At 44.2% G+C, this 17,697-nt stretch overlaps 1 protein-coding gene across 7 annotated transcripts in view; it reads left to right on the forward strand.

Moving 5' to 3' along the window:
* The window catches only part of TFAP2B (transcription factor AP-2 beta), a 33,261-nt gene extending 16,001 nt beyond the window's left edge, over window positions 1-17,260 (forward strand). For 2 of the 7 annotated variants that reach the window (XM_031060259.1, XM_031060262.1), the window contains 6 exons: window positions 2,465-2,539; window positions 2,805-3,024; window positions 5,520-5,638; window positions 8,254-8,395; window positions 10,380-10,639; window positions 17,157-17,260. In XM_031060259.1, the coding sequence (XP_030916119.1) occupies window positions 2,465-2,539; window positions 2,805-3,024; window positions 5,520-5,638; window positions 8,254-8,395; window positions 10,380-10,639; window positions 17,157-17,206 (866 nt within the window). In that variant the 3' untranslated portion in view covers window positions 17,207-17,260. Of the gene's footprint in view, window positions 1-2,464; window positions 2,540-2,804; window positions 3,025-5,519; window positions 5,639-8,253; window positions 8,396-10,379; window positions 16,226-17,156 lie in introns of those variants that run through there. The other 5 variants (XM_005424944.2, XM_031060265.1, XM_031060260.1 and 2 more) reach the window with 4 other exon arrangements.
* The last annotated feature ends 437 nt before the right edge of the window (window positions 17,261-17,697 follow it).

The following is a 17,697-nucleotide window of genomic DNA, read 5'->3' on the forward strand; positions in this document are numbered from 1 at the left end:
CAAAAGCTCCACGTTCTGTTATCTCTGCTGATGTCTGGGCTGTGCCTGAAAAGCTCCAGCCATGATAAACATATAGATATGATATAGATAGAGATAATTCATTCCATGGCAAACACTTTTTTTGAGGCAGCATTAGGTAATTTACAGAAGATATAGAGCCTAGATAGAATAGATCTCTCTGAAGCTATGAAATTGCAATAGATATGCTTACACCGCCTGGCAAGCCTCTCAGATGGGTTCAGAGCTATCAGGCTCCAGCTGATGGGTTTGTTCATACCGTCCTTTTCAGGGAAACACTGCTAGGAAAAGAAGCTGAGGAGCTCTCAGCATAGCAGGGAAGGGAGCCAGCCTGCTTCCCAAAAGCAATTTGCAAGGGGTTAAAAAAACACACCGAGCACGTGAAAATCCATAATTCAAAGGTTAACTAATGTAATGAGTGCTCCAAAAGGCCAAAGCGAGCGGGCTGAGGTACATTTAAGCATTGCACGGGTCCTTCTCTCTTTAGTGAGTTTGGACTAAGATCAGATGTTCGTGGAATTGCTGCCTCTTGTTTAATTTCTCAGTTCACTGGACAGTGACCTGATAAACTGGTCACTAAATATAGCCACGGTAAAGGTGTACTCGAACCACAGAGCCCGTGTGTTTGTCCCAAGAAAAAAAAATGCCAGTCATGAAAATGTCTGGTGGCACTGCTTTAATCCAACTTTTTTTTCTTTTAATTTATAATTTTTTTTTCTACCTGATGCTTCACTCAGACAGATCATTGTGCATGAATAAGGGATATATTTATGCATTTTGAGGGGAAAAATACAAATACAATTTTTTGGTCTGCAGGTACTGCCTCTGATATACAAACGAGTCTTTTCCTATAGAATCAATGGCAAAAAAATCCTAATAATATCAACAAAAGCAGGAGCGAGCCTCTAACTCTTTTATAACTATTTCTGAGCCATTCTCAAACTATTTGAAACCACCTTTATGAGCTGCATAAAGTGCCTAACTAAAAATAATAGAGAAATAGGAATCCATTTCACTTTCCTATTCCCTGAAGTCAAGCCACTCAAAATAATTTGTTTATACGGGAGACAAGGCATTCGAAGCAATATGTATATCTAAAATCGACATGCCTTTTGGTTTTTAGCTGTTATAGGGCTTTTATTGTGGGGGTCTGGTCTGGCAGTAGGAAATGATCTGCAATAAAAACAGTGAAACACGGTTGTGTCTATTCCATGCACTGAGGTTATAAAATTGGCAATTGCCCAGTAGTTAGCACTTGGTAATATATTAGGATACCCGATCTTATTGTTTAGCAGCTCCAGACGACTTAAATATCCGCTCAACCCTAATGGTTTGATTCTCCAGATATGTTGCAAATAAACAGGGCTTTTATGACTTAACTGACATGTATTATAACTACCTAAATAGCTGGCATATGTGCATAATAGAACCTTATTATTTGCCGAATTGGTTTTGCAATTGATTGAGTGGAAAGGGGAGATTGTGGAGCAGTATCTGCTTGAAGAGGGTGTGTAATCAATTAGTCTTCTCCTCTGAAACATGCCCGCTGGACTGCCAGGGCTCTCCCACCAGCGAAAGCCCCCATTTCAGCCTATATTTTCTATAAGGAAACTCGTGTTACCGCGGATCCGAGAGGAAGCTGCAGTAGCAGCTGTCAGCTCTTATTAACTCCTGCATAAAACATACCTTAAGTATGGTTTGTTATCAATTACTTGCAGAAATGAAACAACTGGGAAAATGCAGCGAGGCTCCCTATAAATTAAAGTGATTGGGTGATTGATTAGAGCACCTGCTGTAAATCATAACAGTTACACACAATTATGAGCGAGTTATTTAAGTTCATTTGTAAACAAAATTCATGTCACGGGGGAATTGCTCTCAGTTTTAGTTCAACCAATTTTTTTTGTTTATTTCTGCGTGTGTCTGGTTGCTATTATAGGAGTTTGTTAGTTATAATCCCTTGGTTACTCTTAAAATAACCTCACTGGTTTCTCAGAAAAAAGAAAATCTTATTTTTATCTTAGAGAGAACAACATGGTTTTATTTTGTTTAGTTTCACTTTATCATTCTCCTTTTACTTTTCCCTATAACTACCTTTAAATACATGTTGCAGTAACTAAATCAGTTTTATTTAGGGGCAGGAGAGTTCCTTCTAATTCACGGACAGCACAATATGATCAGAGTGGAGAGCACCATGGTTAGACCAGATATTTTTTTCCTGGTGTTCATTTTTCTGAAGGAAAAGACTCATTTTATTTCATAAACCAGACTTAATAAGAACACAAAGCAATAACAGAGCTGTCTTCTCATTGCTGTATCCTCCAGCCCTGATACTTATTTAAGACAGCAACTCCCTTTGTGTAGTGAGTTTATTCCTGGCTCAGCTTAGCAGTAATGGAAACATTAGCCAAAAAAAAGTAAATTTTCCTCTTTTTTTCCCCTCCAGAAAGGCGCTGTCCGTTGTACAAAAGGCATCGGGGGGCTCTGGGTGAGACACAGGCTCAAACCCGAAAGTTGCCAGGTGCTTGCCAATATGTATTTTATTTCCCAATGATCAAACCCTGCATAGAGGCTGTACTGTACCACCCTTCTCTCCATCCATCATTCATGGAGCACTTTCCTAGAGGTTGGGGGAGCAGCACCCTTTAGGTTGCTGGAGGTAGCCAGAGATTCAAAACTCCCTTTCATTTTGCTGTTCTGTGCATGTCAGAGAGACTGTGGTTACCCTGTGCTCCTTCGTGGCCTGATGGTTTCTCTCTCCCCTCCCTCCCCTTTTCTTTCTCCAGTTCCGGTTCCTCCAAAATCTGTTACTTCTTTGATGATGAATAAAGATGGCTTCCTGGGTGGAATTTCAGTCAATACCGGAGAGGTGTTTTGCTCTGTACCTGGCCGCTTGTCTTTGCTTAGCTCAACTTCAAAGTACAAAGTAACTGTGGGAGAAGTTCAGAGACGCCTTTCCCCTCCAGAGTGTCTGAACGCATCCCTCCTAGGAGGAGTACTTAGAAGGTAAGAGGCTGGGGCAAACGTGTGAATGCGTCTGGGCCTCCATGCATGCGCCAGAAACCCCTGGTCAACAGTACAGATGATTTCACGATCCTACTGTCAGAGCCTGTGTGTGTAATGCTGGTGATAAGGCAAAAATATGCTGTGTTCAAACATCGGGATGAATATATGGAGAGTAGAGAAAGATTTGGCCTTGTTTAGCCACAAATGAAAGAACTGAGACAGAAAGATTTTCTCCTTGTCCATGCACACACTTTCTATCTTTTCTCCTCCTCATACTTCTCTCTTAGAAAGTGGGCAAAATAAAATGCCCTGATGAGCTTGTTTCAGGCTGAACTGCAAGTATTTCAGGAGCTGATGTATTTCTAGGGATTTCCTAGATAAACCCACGAGGTTTGCTCTGTATGGCAGTAACGATCAGGCAATTATGTCAATTATGACACGCGGTGTCACACAAGAAATTGGCAGGGATCTGATAGGCAAACTGTAAGGTAGGCAAGAACTTGATTAAAGAAAAGCCACCAACAGGTAGCTCTGAAAGTCAGAAACTTTGTGCTTCACACAGAGAAAGTTGCTGCAGCTCACAGCTGGTCTCTGCTTAATATTTGTGCAAATCACCCACTAATGTCCTGGTGGATTTTGATGGAGACCTCAAAATAGTTGGCAGTGCTGGTACTGAAGAAAGTGAGGAGCAAGGAATAACCCTGAGGTTCTGTTGCCACTCCATCATAACGAGTGGGAGATTGAGCTTTTATGTAGAAGCAGCAAGAATTTAAGCTCTGAGGCCATTAGCTGGAAAGGCTAGCAGGGAGAAAGCGCTTTTTCTTCTTGGCAGTGCCTGAGGGACTGTGAATTGTCAGCTCGGCTTGTCTGTAAGAAAGGTGAGCTCAGGCTCTGTCTCCAGTCACAACAGGGGAGAAGCCACGAGGTTACAATATGAGGTACCAGTTCACACACTCAGGCTGAGGGGGTACAAGATTTCATTTTCTGTATATGAGATAGACACCAGACTGGAATAAAAATCGTAACTTTTAAACAGGGACAGATGCATGCAAACTGACAATGAATAAACTTCAGATCCTGTTTAAAAGTTGCTAATCTTAGAGGAGGAAATATCTTGAAAACTTCGATAGCAGCAGCGGGGACACGTTGACTCTAAGGTGCTTTAAAATAAAATCGATATTTGGGGTTCACCCCTTGCCCCCGCAAAAAAATCTGTAATGACGTCAAGGGCTCTGGATCTTCATCTGGAGATGAGGGAGAAAGTTCTGTCACATGTGGCCAGTCACCCAAATATCCACGTGAGAATTGGGGTCTCCTAAAATAGCTGCTGTTCCATGTGAATGTCTGTAATCATTGTTCAGCTGCCAGGCAGAGCAGCAGAGATTTTTACTTACAGATGCAAACCTGCCTGCTCCTTCTGTACAGCTACAAATGGAGCAGGGAGAACATCTGAGTGATGCTCTGTAGAAAATATAATTACCAAGGCAAAGAAGCATTATTATTGGACTTCAGCAGATTTCTGGACGTGGCCCAAGCCATAATTATTGGCTGCTGCTGACTTCAGTTCCTATCTTGAATCTAAATTTTAAACAAGATTTTGGTTCAGAGCAGATGAGACGTAGAAAGCTGCTCTCTTGCAATTCTGCCATCCAGCCGCTATTTACTTCGATATAAAATAGTGGGAAGCCAGTCTGGCTTCTCTGTTTCCTTTCTCTAAGTGCAACTTCTAAATCTTAAACAAATTTTAAGTAAGAATTAGGAGAGAGTTGGGATAGACTTTGTTCTTAGGTGCCAAAACTCTCCCTAACTTCGCAGGTGGTAAGATTTCATCCCTGGGGGTTTACATATGTATGGGCGTTCGAACAATAGCTCTGAATTTCTCACTCACCCTTTTATTGCCCTTATCAGTAACCTCCGACAGCTATTCCAATCTTCCCCCAGGCAATCCATTCCCTCTTTGTAACTCACCCTGCCTCAGGTGAGCTCTTCCTCTCAGCATCGCCTCCTCGCAGAAGAACACACAGGCGGGAAACAGTTTAATTATATTTCCCTCCTTTCCAATTATCCACAGGCGCACACACACTCCCTTCAAACTTTTCAGATTTTTTTTAATCCTCTTGTCTTATTCTGACTCTTTCCTGGAATAACAGGGGGTTTAATCCTCCTCTACCTTCCTGCCCATCCCTTTACTACATCCTAATCCAAGCTGGCATCATACCCACTTGCTCTCTACATCAGAACCTTTCCATTAATTATTGCTGCTTGGCGTTCTTTGATTTCCCTGGATAAAATCGGGAGAAAAGTTGGGTTCATCCCCACTTCTACCCCTTGGGTGAAATTATGAAAATCCCAGCAAACCCGAGCAGAAATCAACATCCCCAGAGTCCTTAACGTGGAGTGAGAACCCTCCCGGGCTTCGCTGACTGCACAGACTAAACGTTTCTTCCAGGAAAACTGCGGGGTTAATCACGATGTTAATTTCTTTGCAATTCTAGAGCCAAATCGAAAAACGGGGGGAGATCTTTGCGAGAAAGGCTAGAAAAAATCGGTTTGAATTTACCAGCCGGCAGGCGTAAGGCCGCAAATGTCACTTTACTCACCTCCCTGGTGGAAGGTAAGCGGAGGGTCGCAGCTCCCTTCACACCCCTGCTCTGAGCTCCAGTCTGACATTCACAAAAAAAAGAACCCAAACAAAACAAACCCCAAAACCAAACAAACCATAAAACAAAAACAAACAAGCAAACAAAAAACCTCCCAAAAATCAATAAAACCACCAACTTTTGGGATCAGGTGGGAAAACCTTGCAGAGACGAAAATCAGGGTGGGTTAGGAAGAACACCGTCACGGTTAAGGATCCCATTCCCAAAAATGAAGTTACTGGCTGGAGGATCACTGATTCCTCTCGATGAGTGTGAGGGAGTGTGTCCGTGTGTGTACGTGTGGATACGTGCGTGTACATTTGTGTGCGTGTGTAACTCTGCAGGGCAGTCCCACTCCTCATCCCATTAATTTCCATTCTGTGATCTCCGACTCCAGATCTCCATCCTCCTGATAATTCGCTCTTCCTGAGCTGATTTATGGCCACTACAAGATGCTCAGTGAGGAAAAATAATGCAAAATTACTTTTCTTCTTCTTTTTTTTGGTAAGAAAGCAGAGCAATTTAAGAGTAGCAGAGCTCGATTTCCCTTAAGGTGGCTGGAACTGAACAAAGACACCAGCTACTCCTGAGGAAGGAGAGAGGGAAGGGCAGAATGAAGTTTCAACTCAACTAATGTCATTTTGGTGGCCAGCGTGTTTCTTTGATTTGTTGTTACTGTATCAACAAGGAAAACTTGGAGCCACTAATAAGTTTAGGGTTATGTACGTGTTTATGCTAAGAGAAGTTGGACTTCCTCCAAAAAATCCTAACAGGAATAGTATGGATGCAATTATGAATTATATGTATCTGCATTACACACATACACACACCGAGAGGCGTATAAATAATCCACTTATCTCTTCTGCGTATAAAGCGAGCACAAATATTTGTGCTAGATATTAACTTTTCCACTCTTTTGATTGAGTTATGTGAGCGACAAGACCTTGCTGCTTGCAGAGCTGGAGGAAGGCTCGCAAAAAGAGAGGTGGGAACTACTCCTCCACCGAGAGTGCCAGGCTCAGGGTGGGTTACAGCTATAGAAGGTGTGAAGCATTTCGGGTGCCCCTGAGCGCCCTGTTAGTGCAGCTTCGCCCTCACGGTGTGTGTGGAACACCGTGCCCTCTGCTCGCAGCAGCACCAGCCCCTTCCCGAAGCTGGTGTGAGGTTCAAAAGCCTGGCGGGGTTTTGTGCAGTGATGCTAAAATCTGTGTCAAGTGTGCGGCAAGGTGTACATTCCCCTCCCCTCCCCTGATTCCCTTACAAATCAACAGTTTGCCTCCAGAGAGTTCCCTCCTTTTGGAAGAAGCTGCACCTGATGGAGTTTTATCTCCTTTCCTCCTGCCTGCCAGCAGCCTGGTTTAGCAGAGCTGCTCCTGCGTGGCCAGGAACAGGAACGCTCCTGTCGCTCCCGGCCCGCGGTGCCCGAAGGTTGCCCGGGAGGACCGTGCCCCGCTCGGGAACCCCCCCTCCAGGCTCTGCCGGTGCCCTGGCCTTCATTAACCGGTTTGATGATTAGCGAGAGCCATTGGAGAGCAGGAGATGACGTTGGAAAGCAGCTCCTGATGGTTAAAAATAACCCAGTCCTGGAGTTATTAGACATACCTGCTTGCTGGAAATCTTCCCCCTCGTCCCTCGGGCGATGCTTTAAAGGGTTTAACGCTTTATTCTAGAGGGGCTGAGCTATAATCTGGTGGAATCCCTCTAGAGTCTGAGGGGTTTTTTTCCCCCCTCCTCTTTTCCTCCATTCTGCAGCTACTGTCTTCTTCTTGTGGCATGAAGTACATCAGTAGGAGTTGGATGACACAAACCTCTGTAGGCAAGAAACCTGAAACCAGGCAGGCAGGGAAAGTGAACGCTAATTAGAATTAGAGTTAGCATAATAATTATTTTGTTCACAGAAAAAGTTGCCATTAGCTGTTATCTTTCTACCCGGCAGACAAGAGTTCTTGTTGCGTGGTGGTCAGTTAAAAATGCAGATTTTTAAATTGCCATCGGGCTAAATGCAGTTATCTCCATAATTTTACAGATGTGGCGATAACTGTGATAATGATGCAAGTGCCCTGTGAGTGAATAAATTGTGTCTATAACGTCCCACAAAGAATTAACATTAATATTAATAATACATCCACATCTGTAAAAATTTGGACAATGATCTGAGGTATTGAAAGAGGAATGTTTCTCTGGTCTTTAGAGAAGTTTGGGTCTTTAGTTTTTCAGGTTTTGACCAGTTCCCTCTTGCATTTTTCTTTGTTCAGGGAAAGTTTTGTGTGTGTATGTGGTGGGTGTGTGTGTGAGCTCTTCCCTCCGTTCTGATGGGTACAGACCCGCACCAGTGCAAAGACAAATCCCATCAGCTCAAAATCTGTCCCATCGACTTCCGTCCCCAAAGTAGGGCTGGTGGGGGGAAAACACACCACTGGAGCCTGTCCCTGAGGTGGAAGGGGTGATGAGAAGTTTCCAAACACGGCTCAGAGGAGCTGGTGTCCCCAGGGGAGCCGCGGGCTCCTCCCGGTGTCCCGGCGGGTCGGAGCCAGCCCAGCCCGGGGCCGGCGGTGCCCGGAGATGTTAATTCCCGTCTCGTTCCCTCCAGGTGAGGCCGTTCATTTAGCTCGGGATTTTGGGTACATCTGTGAAACGGAGTTCCCAGCCAAAGCTGTTTCTGAGTACCTGAACAGACAGCACACGGACCCCAGCGACCTCCACTCCAGGAAAAACATGCTGCTTGCTACAAAGTGAGTGCCAAGTTAACTCTTGTCCTTCTGCCCTTCACGGGGAAAATCCTCCCTGTCCTCAAACCCTTCCTCTGAGCCCCTTTGGAAAGCAGACGGAATTTCCAGGCTCTAAATTCCAACAGCCCCGCGGGGAGGAAGGATGCTCAAATCACCCAAAGGACCTCTGCACCCCTCTGCAGTGGGGATCCTGGCAACAGACCCTGCCCCTATAGAGATTATAGAGGTTGCTCCCCCAGCTGTTGTACATCACTTCCAAGCCATCCCCAGTTAAAGAATTTTTATGTAAAGTGGACCAAAAATTTATAATTTGCTTTCACAGTGTGTTTCTCTGTCCCTGCTGCTGCTCACACACACCTGTCTGTCTGTTACCAAATTGCAATGCCTTTCCCATACAATACAATTAAAAAAAAAAAGGAAATAAAGAAGAAAAAAGGAAAAGAGAAGCCCACCAAAATTCACTGCTAATGATTCTCGATTTGCCCCCTCCCAACCCATTTCTGTCCCTTGGGACTTCCTCGGTGGGTGTGCTGTATGTGATGATTTACACCAGGCTGTGCCTCCCAGGCTGCTTCATGGTTTGCTCGGGTACTCGGCAGTGGGTGCTGAGTGTTCACACATCTTTGTCTGTCAGGAATGAAAAGGGGGCAAAAAAAAAAAAAAAAAAAAGGAAAATCCCAGCCCAAACAGCTCTCATTTATTTCATGCTCTGGGACGTGGCTTGCCTCCGATGACAGTGTAATTTAAAGAAATATATGGAGGGTTGAAAAATCATTTGCTCAAATTTGTCCAGATGTTTCTTAGACGTGATTGGAATTTGATTGCCCTTTTCCACAGGGTCAGAAGATATTAATGTCCCAGAACTTTAATTGCTCGCAGACCCTGCTTTGCTCTTTGAAGATGTAAAATGTTGGACTCATTACTGTTTGTTCTCCAAATTCAAAGTTTCCTCTCTTGCACTTTCTTAATGGATAATACACATAGAAGTAGACCTTTATCTTTCCTCACCCTCTGAAACCTTTAACCCACTGGGAATTTCAGAGAATTTCAGAGGATGAGAGCTGAATGTCTTTTTTAAGGTTTTTTTTTTTCTTTCTTTTAATTCTGGTCTTTTTTATCTCCAGTCCCTGGGTAGGCACCTGTCTTTAAAAAAACCTGATTCCTTTGGGCATCCTTAAAAAAACTATTCCTGTGGGAACCCCACCAGCCTCCAGGGTTTCTGCATTGCCCAGGCACCTGTTGACTTGAAGGTCTTTTGGACCAGAATGATTTAAAATAAAATGTTTATGTGTGAATTCATTAGAAAAATCGAATCAGATTTTTCAAAGGTGCAGACAAACAACCAAGAGCCAGATGTCAACTCTGATGTGGTAATTGGGGCGTCATGCCCCCAGAATAAAATAGGAAGTGCTTGTTTGGCTTCTCAGGCCATGAATAAGCCAACATGGAGTCCCAAAACCCTGATTTTTCTCAGTAAGGTGGCCCAGCCTGAGCAGTCTCAGAGGCTCTGTTTTAGCCCTTCCCTGCACCAGGCCCCTGTGGCACCCAATAGCTCTCAGTGCATGGCTGTGCTTTCCTTCAGGAAGAGTATTCCTGGGAGCTGCCTTGAGCCAGGGTCAGGCCTCCAAGAGAATGGGTACTTGGCAGATCCAGGGCACATTTCCCTTTCAGCCTGGTTGTTTCTGAAGCCACCAGGCAGGGCTGGGTTTTCACAGTGCTTCAGAACCATCATTTTAATCAGAACAATCGTTTTAATCTCCAGAAATGGTGTTATCCCCTGGAGAGCATCATTCTGAGCAGGGAGCTGCTGGCTCACCCTGGCTGGTCCCCAAGAACCTCTGGGGGAAAGGATGGTGGCAAAAAGGTCCCATCCCATGCCTTGGGATCAATTTTAGCCTGAACCTACCCCCTTTGGTTGTCACAGAGAATTGTTGGATGAGCCTAACAACAACTTTTCTCTCTCTTTGCCCTTCTCTCTTCCCTGCAGGCAACTTTGTAAAGAATTTACAGATCTCTTGGCCCAGGACAGAACGCCCATTGGGAACAGCCGGCCCACCCCCATTTTGGAACCGGGCATTCAGAGCTGCTTGACTCACTTCAGCCTCATCACCCACGGCTTTGGGGCCCCCGCTATCTGCGCTGCCCTCACGGCCCTCCAAAACTACCTGACTGAAGCTCTCAAAGGCATGGACAAGATGTTCTTGAACAACAACACTGCTAACAGGCACACATCTGGCGAAGGACCAGGTAGTAAAACTGGAGACAAGGAAGAGAAACACAGAAAATGAGAGAGAGAGAGAGAGAGAGAAAGAGAGAGAGAGAGAGAGGAAAAAATTAGAATGAAAGGAAAAGAGAAAAAAAATTAAATAAATAAAAGGAGAAGAGAGAGAGATAATCTTTTAAAACAAAACCGTCTTAATTTTAGCTTTAAAAATACTGGATTGGGCTGTGGAAGAATTCTATTAGGTAGGACAAAATAATAATAATAATAAAATAAAATAATAATAATAAAAGAAAGACAATAATTTAAGATCAGAGGAGCACAATGGCGCAAGACCAGTGGTTCAGAGTCTCTTGCCAGGAACATGTGAAGACAACCACCAGGATTTTTTCCCCACTTCTGTTCTTTCACATTTTTTAAATAATGATTGGGGGGGAGGGGAATATAATAATAATTAATAATAATAATAAAAGAAAGAAATGAATAACTTATTGGAAGAAATCGGAGAAACATTTTTGGTGTCAGTGCTTTGATTTCTTGAGCTGCATGGTCTGTCTTGCTATCATTTTTCTTTTTTATTTTATTCTTTTTTTTGTTTTGAACAATGTCCTGTTCTCCACCTAGACTAAAACAATCTTCCAGAGTGTCCCTTTCTGAGCAACCCCATGGCCTCATTCCCCTCAGCTCTTCCCACCTCATCTCACCACCCTGGTTCTGTCTAGACTAGGAAAGGAGGGGAGCTTCCAGACCCCTCACCAAGCCATCAACACCAGCTGCCTTCACAGCAGCGTGAACTTAACTTTAGGTGCCACCAGAAGGGACGTTCGGGGTCGCCGTGGCTCCGTTGAATCTGCCAGCTCTGTTTTTTAAGGACTGTTTTGGGTTTTTTTTTCCTGGTCTAGACAGACTCTCTGTTTAGATTGGCAGCGTTTACAGGTGTGTTTGGGTGCGTGTGTGCCTCTGTGTGTGCATCTGTGGATGTGCACACCCGGCTCCCTGGGGGGGAGCAGGGATCCCGTGTATGTTTGTGGATATATATGTATATATGTGGATATATACATATATATATATATATAGTAAATATGTGTGCATAGCCACGCATATTAGTGCATGCAAACATACCTTTGTAATTTAGTAATTCTGTCTTTGATGGTAAAATGCCTGGTCTATAATGGGTTGCAAAAATTTGGAAGTAAGGTCTGGTACAATGTCAGCACTATCTGATTTCTTAGTTTTCTGAGATCTCCTCTTTTTCTCTAGGGAGTTTTATATTCCAAACTATGCCAATGTTTCAGTCTTTAATTTCCTTGACTAGTGTGTGTGAGAGAGCTCTTCCCCCATTTTTAAAGAACTGTTAACAGCAACAAAAAATGAGTGATATGAGTATGTAATTCTTTCTCAGGAGTATGCACTATTTTATTTTCTTCTGTTTCCTAAAGCTTTGCCCGCTTGGCTTATGAGCTTCTTCAAAGAGGACTAGAGATCCCTACACAATATATCAGGTACAGAGAAAAAAAATCCACAATTCTGATATTCTGATACTTTTTATTTTTTGCTTTTTTTGCTTTTTTCAAATCAAAGCCAGTTGTTACTGAATTCTGTAGGTGCACTTCTTTAAAGAAGCTCAAAGGGAATAATTTGAACAAGATAAAAATATAAGTTGAAATCAAGGTGTACTGTTGCAAAGAGAATAAGAGCTGTGTTGAATGTTACGGCACTTGCTTGGCACTAGGGTTTTGTACCCAGGGAGGAAAGAGTTGCCATGTGAGCTGGCTCCTCGTGATGGGAGTGGGGAGGGTTTGCCAGGGAATATCCTGATTTCTCTGCTCAGTCTGAGGAAATCTGTTTCTCTTAGAAAGCTTTAAAAAAAAAAAATGTCTTGTGACTCTTGCTTTGGAACAAGTCAGTGTGGTGAGGGGGGCAAAAACTTCTTAACACCAATGTTTTTCTTGGTGGTTTGGTGTCTGACAGGATGTCTTATGCATATGATTTGGGGTGGTGGGGGTGAAGGGGAAGTCTTATTTCTTTCCTCTCTCTTTTTTTCTTTTTTCAACATACATTTCTCTGCCTTCTCTGGTAAAAATAATGCTGAAGTGTAAGGATATGAATTTCTGTTTGGATTCTGCCATGTTGGGTAATTGCATGTGTTTCTCAGTGGGGTAGGGCTCGTGCACTAACACATCTTTTTACTTATGTCAGAACTGGGTGTGGGTAAATCTCCTGGAGTCTCTGGCAAAATTCCAGTGGGGTCAGGCCTCCCCCTAGGATCCCTGTGAAAGCTGCAGAACTCTGTCTCACCATCCCAAGCAGGCACACCTGAACTCAAAACAGAGAGAGAGAGAGAAACCTTAGCCTTCCTTTCATTTTGAGATACCTTCCAAAGTGGATAGTGAGGGAGAAATAATTCTGCAATGTTCTCAGCATCCCTTGATGAAATGTTCTCAAAAAAAAAGAGCAGATCCTCTTGTCCCCTTTAGTGCCCTTGGCTCTCTGAGACATGGTTACAGCTGAGGGCCTGCTCTGCTTTTCAGATCTTCTTGCAGCCAGGTCTCAGCTCTTGTTCTCTGCTTGTGATTTGGGCACACGTGGTGATAGAAATCCAGGGATCATCCAGCCCTTCCTGAGCTGCTTCTTGCTCAGGTACCTTTGGTTCTTCTGGGGCACTGGGGGCTCTCCAGTGAGAAAATGGGGGAACTGAGGCAGGCAGCCTTCTCCATGCATTGTTGGGATGAGTTGGAGGCAGTCTTAGACCCTGGCATGTCCCTGCCAGTGAGTTTGGTTGTGGCAGGGATTGTCACATCCCTGTGGATGTCACAGGGGAGGTGTGGTGGTCAAACCATGGGTCTCCCCACCAGCAGGCTGGGAACCTTCAGATTGAAAAACAACATCCAGGCAACCTCCAGTCATCCTTGCCCCTTGCCAACCACCCCAAAGTTCATCAGGTTTCTAGGGAAGGACAATCCAGGCTCCAATGTGGGGCACGGCCCAGCAGTGATGCAGAGAAAGGGAAAGAAGGGATCTGGGGAGGAACAAATGGCCCCACCTGGAAGCACAGTTCCCTTCTCTGCCTGATGGGAATCTCCTGTTTATTGGAGCAGAGCTCCAGGTGTTGGATCTTGCCTTCCTCCTGCAAACAGGATTTGTGAGGAGCCTGTGGGTTCAGCTCTTAAGCATCGCCCAGCCCAGTGGGGCTTTGGGGTGTGGGGAGATCCCAAATTAGCTCTCAGTCTTCCACATCCCCAGCTGCACGTGCAGGGCCATGGGAACCTGCCCCCTGCTGCCCAGAGCTTCTAGCTGAAGGCTTTGGGGCCATGCTGGGAATAGCCTTTCCTTGTCTTTGGGCAAATGTAGGGAATTCTCCTTTTAACTGCAGAGGACAGCGTCCCACCACCACTGTGGGTTAATGGGGAGAGGGAGCCCTTGGAATTTCCTGGGGAAAGACTTACATGTGCAAGGGCCTGATCCTGCTGCTGCCGAAATCTTCCCAAGACACAGATTTGGTCACCTGGACCATGACCTAAACCTTGAGCAGGTTGAGGGAAGAGTTTCAGTCTGTCCCTTGTGCCTTCTACTTGGAGGAGACAAACTGCAGTGCTCAGGCAAAATAAATCCAAATTCCCACTGATTGCAGCGGGATGCCCTCCCCCCACTTTCTCCCCAAAGTGTGGGGACAAAATTCACAAGGTTTATGACTTAATGCAATCAGGCAGGGAACAGGAGAGGAGCACATCCCTCTGTCCTTCCCCCCAGCCTCGTGCTGCTCCCAGAGGGAATTGTGCATTGCTTGGTGGCTCCTATCAGTGCTGAGTACAGAGGTTCCCCCCAAATTAAACTCAGCCTCCCTCTGGAAGGTATTTTCCTGCTCCCCTCCACTTTCCCAGCCTGACTACTTCTGTTGGCGGGGCACCTCAGACGTTTATCTGATAATTGAGTTATTAAAAGATTTGGTTTCCTCGGGATCATGAATCAATAAACAGGAGGATTAACAAGGCAGCTTTGCTTTGTAACTCAAGGGAAAAGTTTGAGGAGAGACCATGAAAAGTTTGTTTTCAAACCAAACAGGTGGGTTGCTGTAAATTTTATTTCATTCTTAGTCTCACTTCTTTTTTTTTTTTTTTTTAATACCAATTCTTTATTTGTCTTTGGAAATATTTTTACTTTGGTACGCTCCCTGACTTTTTTTTTTCCTGGTTGTTATTCACACAAGATGTGATGGAAACTAGAAGCCAATTTCATGGGAATCCTTTTACAACCCGATGGTTTCTTTAAAATCGGGTTGTGTCTTGTCCCACCTAATAGAAATTCTCTGTGAGAAGCTGTTTAAAGTCCCTTTGCACCCTAGACCAATCTCTTCCCAAATCCCCAAATTTGCATTTGGGGCTGGGAGGGAGCGGGGGAAGGATGGTTTTAAGACCTTTAGCTGTGCCCTAAGGGCTTATTCCCTTCTCCTGCTCCTCTCTTTCTGACCGGTTTATCACACAGACCTGTCCGGCTCTGTTTTAATACAATTCTTGGAGAATTTGGTGCTTGTTTCAGCTGCCGTAAGCATTTACCAGATCGACCCAGACAACCTCCCCCTCCCCTCCGGCTTCCCTGTGTGAGAGAGACCATAGACTTTTTACAAATAGTATATTTTCTTATACAAAGGGGAAAAAAAAGTAAAAGAAAACATCCCCAAACACACTGGCAAACGCCTGAACATTTTGAGAGAGACGAAACACTGTGTGCCAGCAAGAAATAAAGGCAAAAAAAAAAAACAAAAACAAACAAACCCCAAAAAAACACAAAGCTATGAAAAAACGGATGAGAAACTGGAAAGATGAAAGACAAAAATAATAAAAAATTCTCCTTTTATGCCCCAAACGATCCCTTTCACCTCCTCTTCTTGAAAAATCTGACCATGCAGTGAGAAATATCAGTTTATCGACTCTTCCTGAGAAGAAATGCAGAGAGGCATTCAGTATTGAGTTTGTATATATTTATTTATGCTTAATTTAACGGGAATGTGTAAATATGGCGAGCAAGTAGTTTTTGGGTTATTTATCTGTGACTCTATACCTCTGTGAATGGGTGGGGGAATTTAAAAATGAAAAATATAAAAAAAAAAACCAAACAAAAAAGAAAAAAAAAAAAAAACCAAAAAAAAAAAAAAAATCCCGCTTGACTAGATAGTATCCTATCTGAATCTTTTCTGTTCTTTATAGACAAGCTGTTATGGTAATGGGTAGAAATTGGTTTCTTGTCCAGTGATGACCTGATTTACATAAATAATAAGAATAAGAATAAAAAAAAAGAGATTGTTGTGTTTTGTTGTATTTTCCTCTTCAGTTTTTTTGAATGTTGGTGCTGCTTCGATTCTGCAGACGGATTTACTTATAATGCCAAGAAGTCTTTATTTTCCCAATCTAGGCTTTGGGGAAATTCAGGACATGTCTCTACATAAAAAAAAAAAAAGAAAAGACAAAAAAAAAGGAAAAAAGACAATAAATATTGCTTCTCAGAAATGTTGGTATTTTATTTCTGTCTGACTCAAAAGTGTCCATATTTTTTCCCCACTCTTACCTCTTCATTCTAAGCCGACCTATAATAAACCTCATGTCATGTTAACGTGAGCTTTTGTTTCATTTTGCTTTAACCAGCTGAATTCGGAATAAATATTTTTCTTTCTAAAGTATGAGCCATTAAAAGAAAATTTTATGTAAGCCTGCAGCTCAGCAAACTTTTTTTTCCCTCCCAGCGCTATGTCATTGTAACTGTACATTTCGCTTATGCATACCTGGATGTCTGTAAATAGGTGCCTATTTATATATTGAGAGATCGGGAGTGATGTTCGTGTTCACAGTGTGGGTTTATTTTCCACCTTTGGGTCCACATTTGCAGCACCAGCAATTAGAAAAAGGAAATATTCAAACGAAAACTTCTTTCTCCCCCTTCACCCCTTCCCTTCCCCTCCGTTCCCAAATCGGATTTATTTAGGTTTGTAATCGCCGCAGAGCCGAGGGGAGATTCGGATCCCCAGGGGGAACCCGGAGCCACTCCGGAGTGACTCTGGGTTTTCCCTGCGGCTGGGAAAAGGAGGAGGGGGAGCAGATTAGGGCCGCAGGTTTTTTTTAATTAATTGTTTTTTGACTTGTCTTATAGAAAACACCTTTTTTTTTTTTTTTTTTTTTTTTTTTTTTTTTTTCCCTGGAAAGGACTGTCAATTTAACCCTCCGCACAGTCACCCTGAAAACAAACACACACGTGTGCTCGAACGGAGCCCGAGGGTGGAAAACCGGTTTAAAGCCTCTCTTTTACTGCGGTGAACTATTTCAGTCAAATACCCGGTCTGAAGGCTCGTCTGGGTTGGGGTTTATCTGCTGGTTTTTAGAGAGAGCGGTCGGTGGTTGGAGAGGGCAGACGGAAAGGTGCAGGAGCCCTGACAGGCGGTGGATAGGTTTTGGCAACTTAATATTTCTCTCGGAGGGGATGGGGGAATAGCAAAAATGAAATCCATCCCCACCTCCATCTCCCAAACTACCTCCCTTCTCCCTCTCCTTCCAGCTTGGACTACAGGAACCGGCTCAGCTGATCGCCCACGGTGTCCAAAATAAATCGTCATCTTCATCATAATAAAAAAAAAAAACAAAACCAAACAACATTGCAAACGACGACCCCAAAGTGTGTTCTATGGGAAAGCTTTCGAGGCTCGGCTGCCTCGGCTTCAGCCAGGCTTGGACCCAGCCGTGACCTACTTTCTCTCCGTGGTGTGATGGCAAAAACGCCCGGAGCAAGTTTGTGGGGCCCGGGATGGAGGAGGCGGGCGGGTGGATGGGGGGACGGGGACAGCAGCGCCCGGGGTCCGAGCACGGGAGAAACGAGGTGGGGGAAAAAGAGCAAAGGGAATCCCCCTGCTTTGCCTTTCCTAATTTTCACCTGGACTTCGAAGGGAGGGGAGCGCCCCAAACCTCCCCTGCTCAGCCCCTCCGAGCCAGCTGCGGGCAGGTGGGGGGGGTGAGGATGACGGTGGGCTGGGAATGCCAGAGGCGCTGGAGCTGATTCCCTAAAGCCAGGCTGCATGCCCCGCTTTTTGCTTTTTCTTTAT

This window comes from Geospiza fortis, unplaced genomic scaffold (genome assembly GCF_000277835.1).
Source record: "Geospiza fortis unplaced genomic scaffold, GeoFor_1.0 scaffold106, whole genome shotgun sequence".
NCBI classification, from domain to species: Eukaryota; Metazoa; Chordata; class Aves; order Passeriformes; family Thraupidae; genus Geospiza; species Geospiza fortis.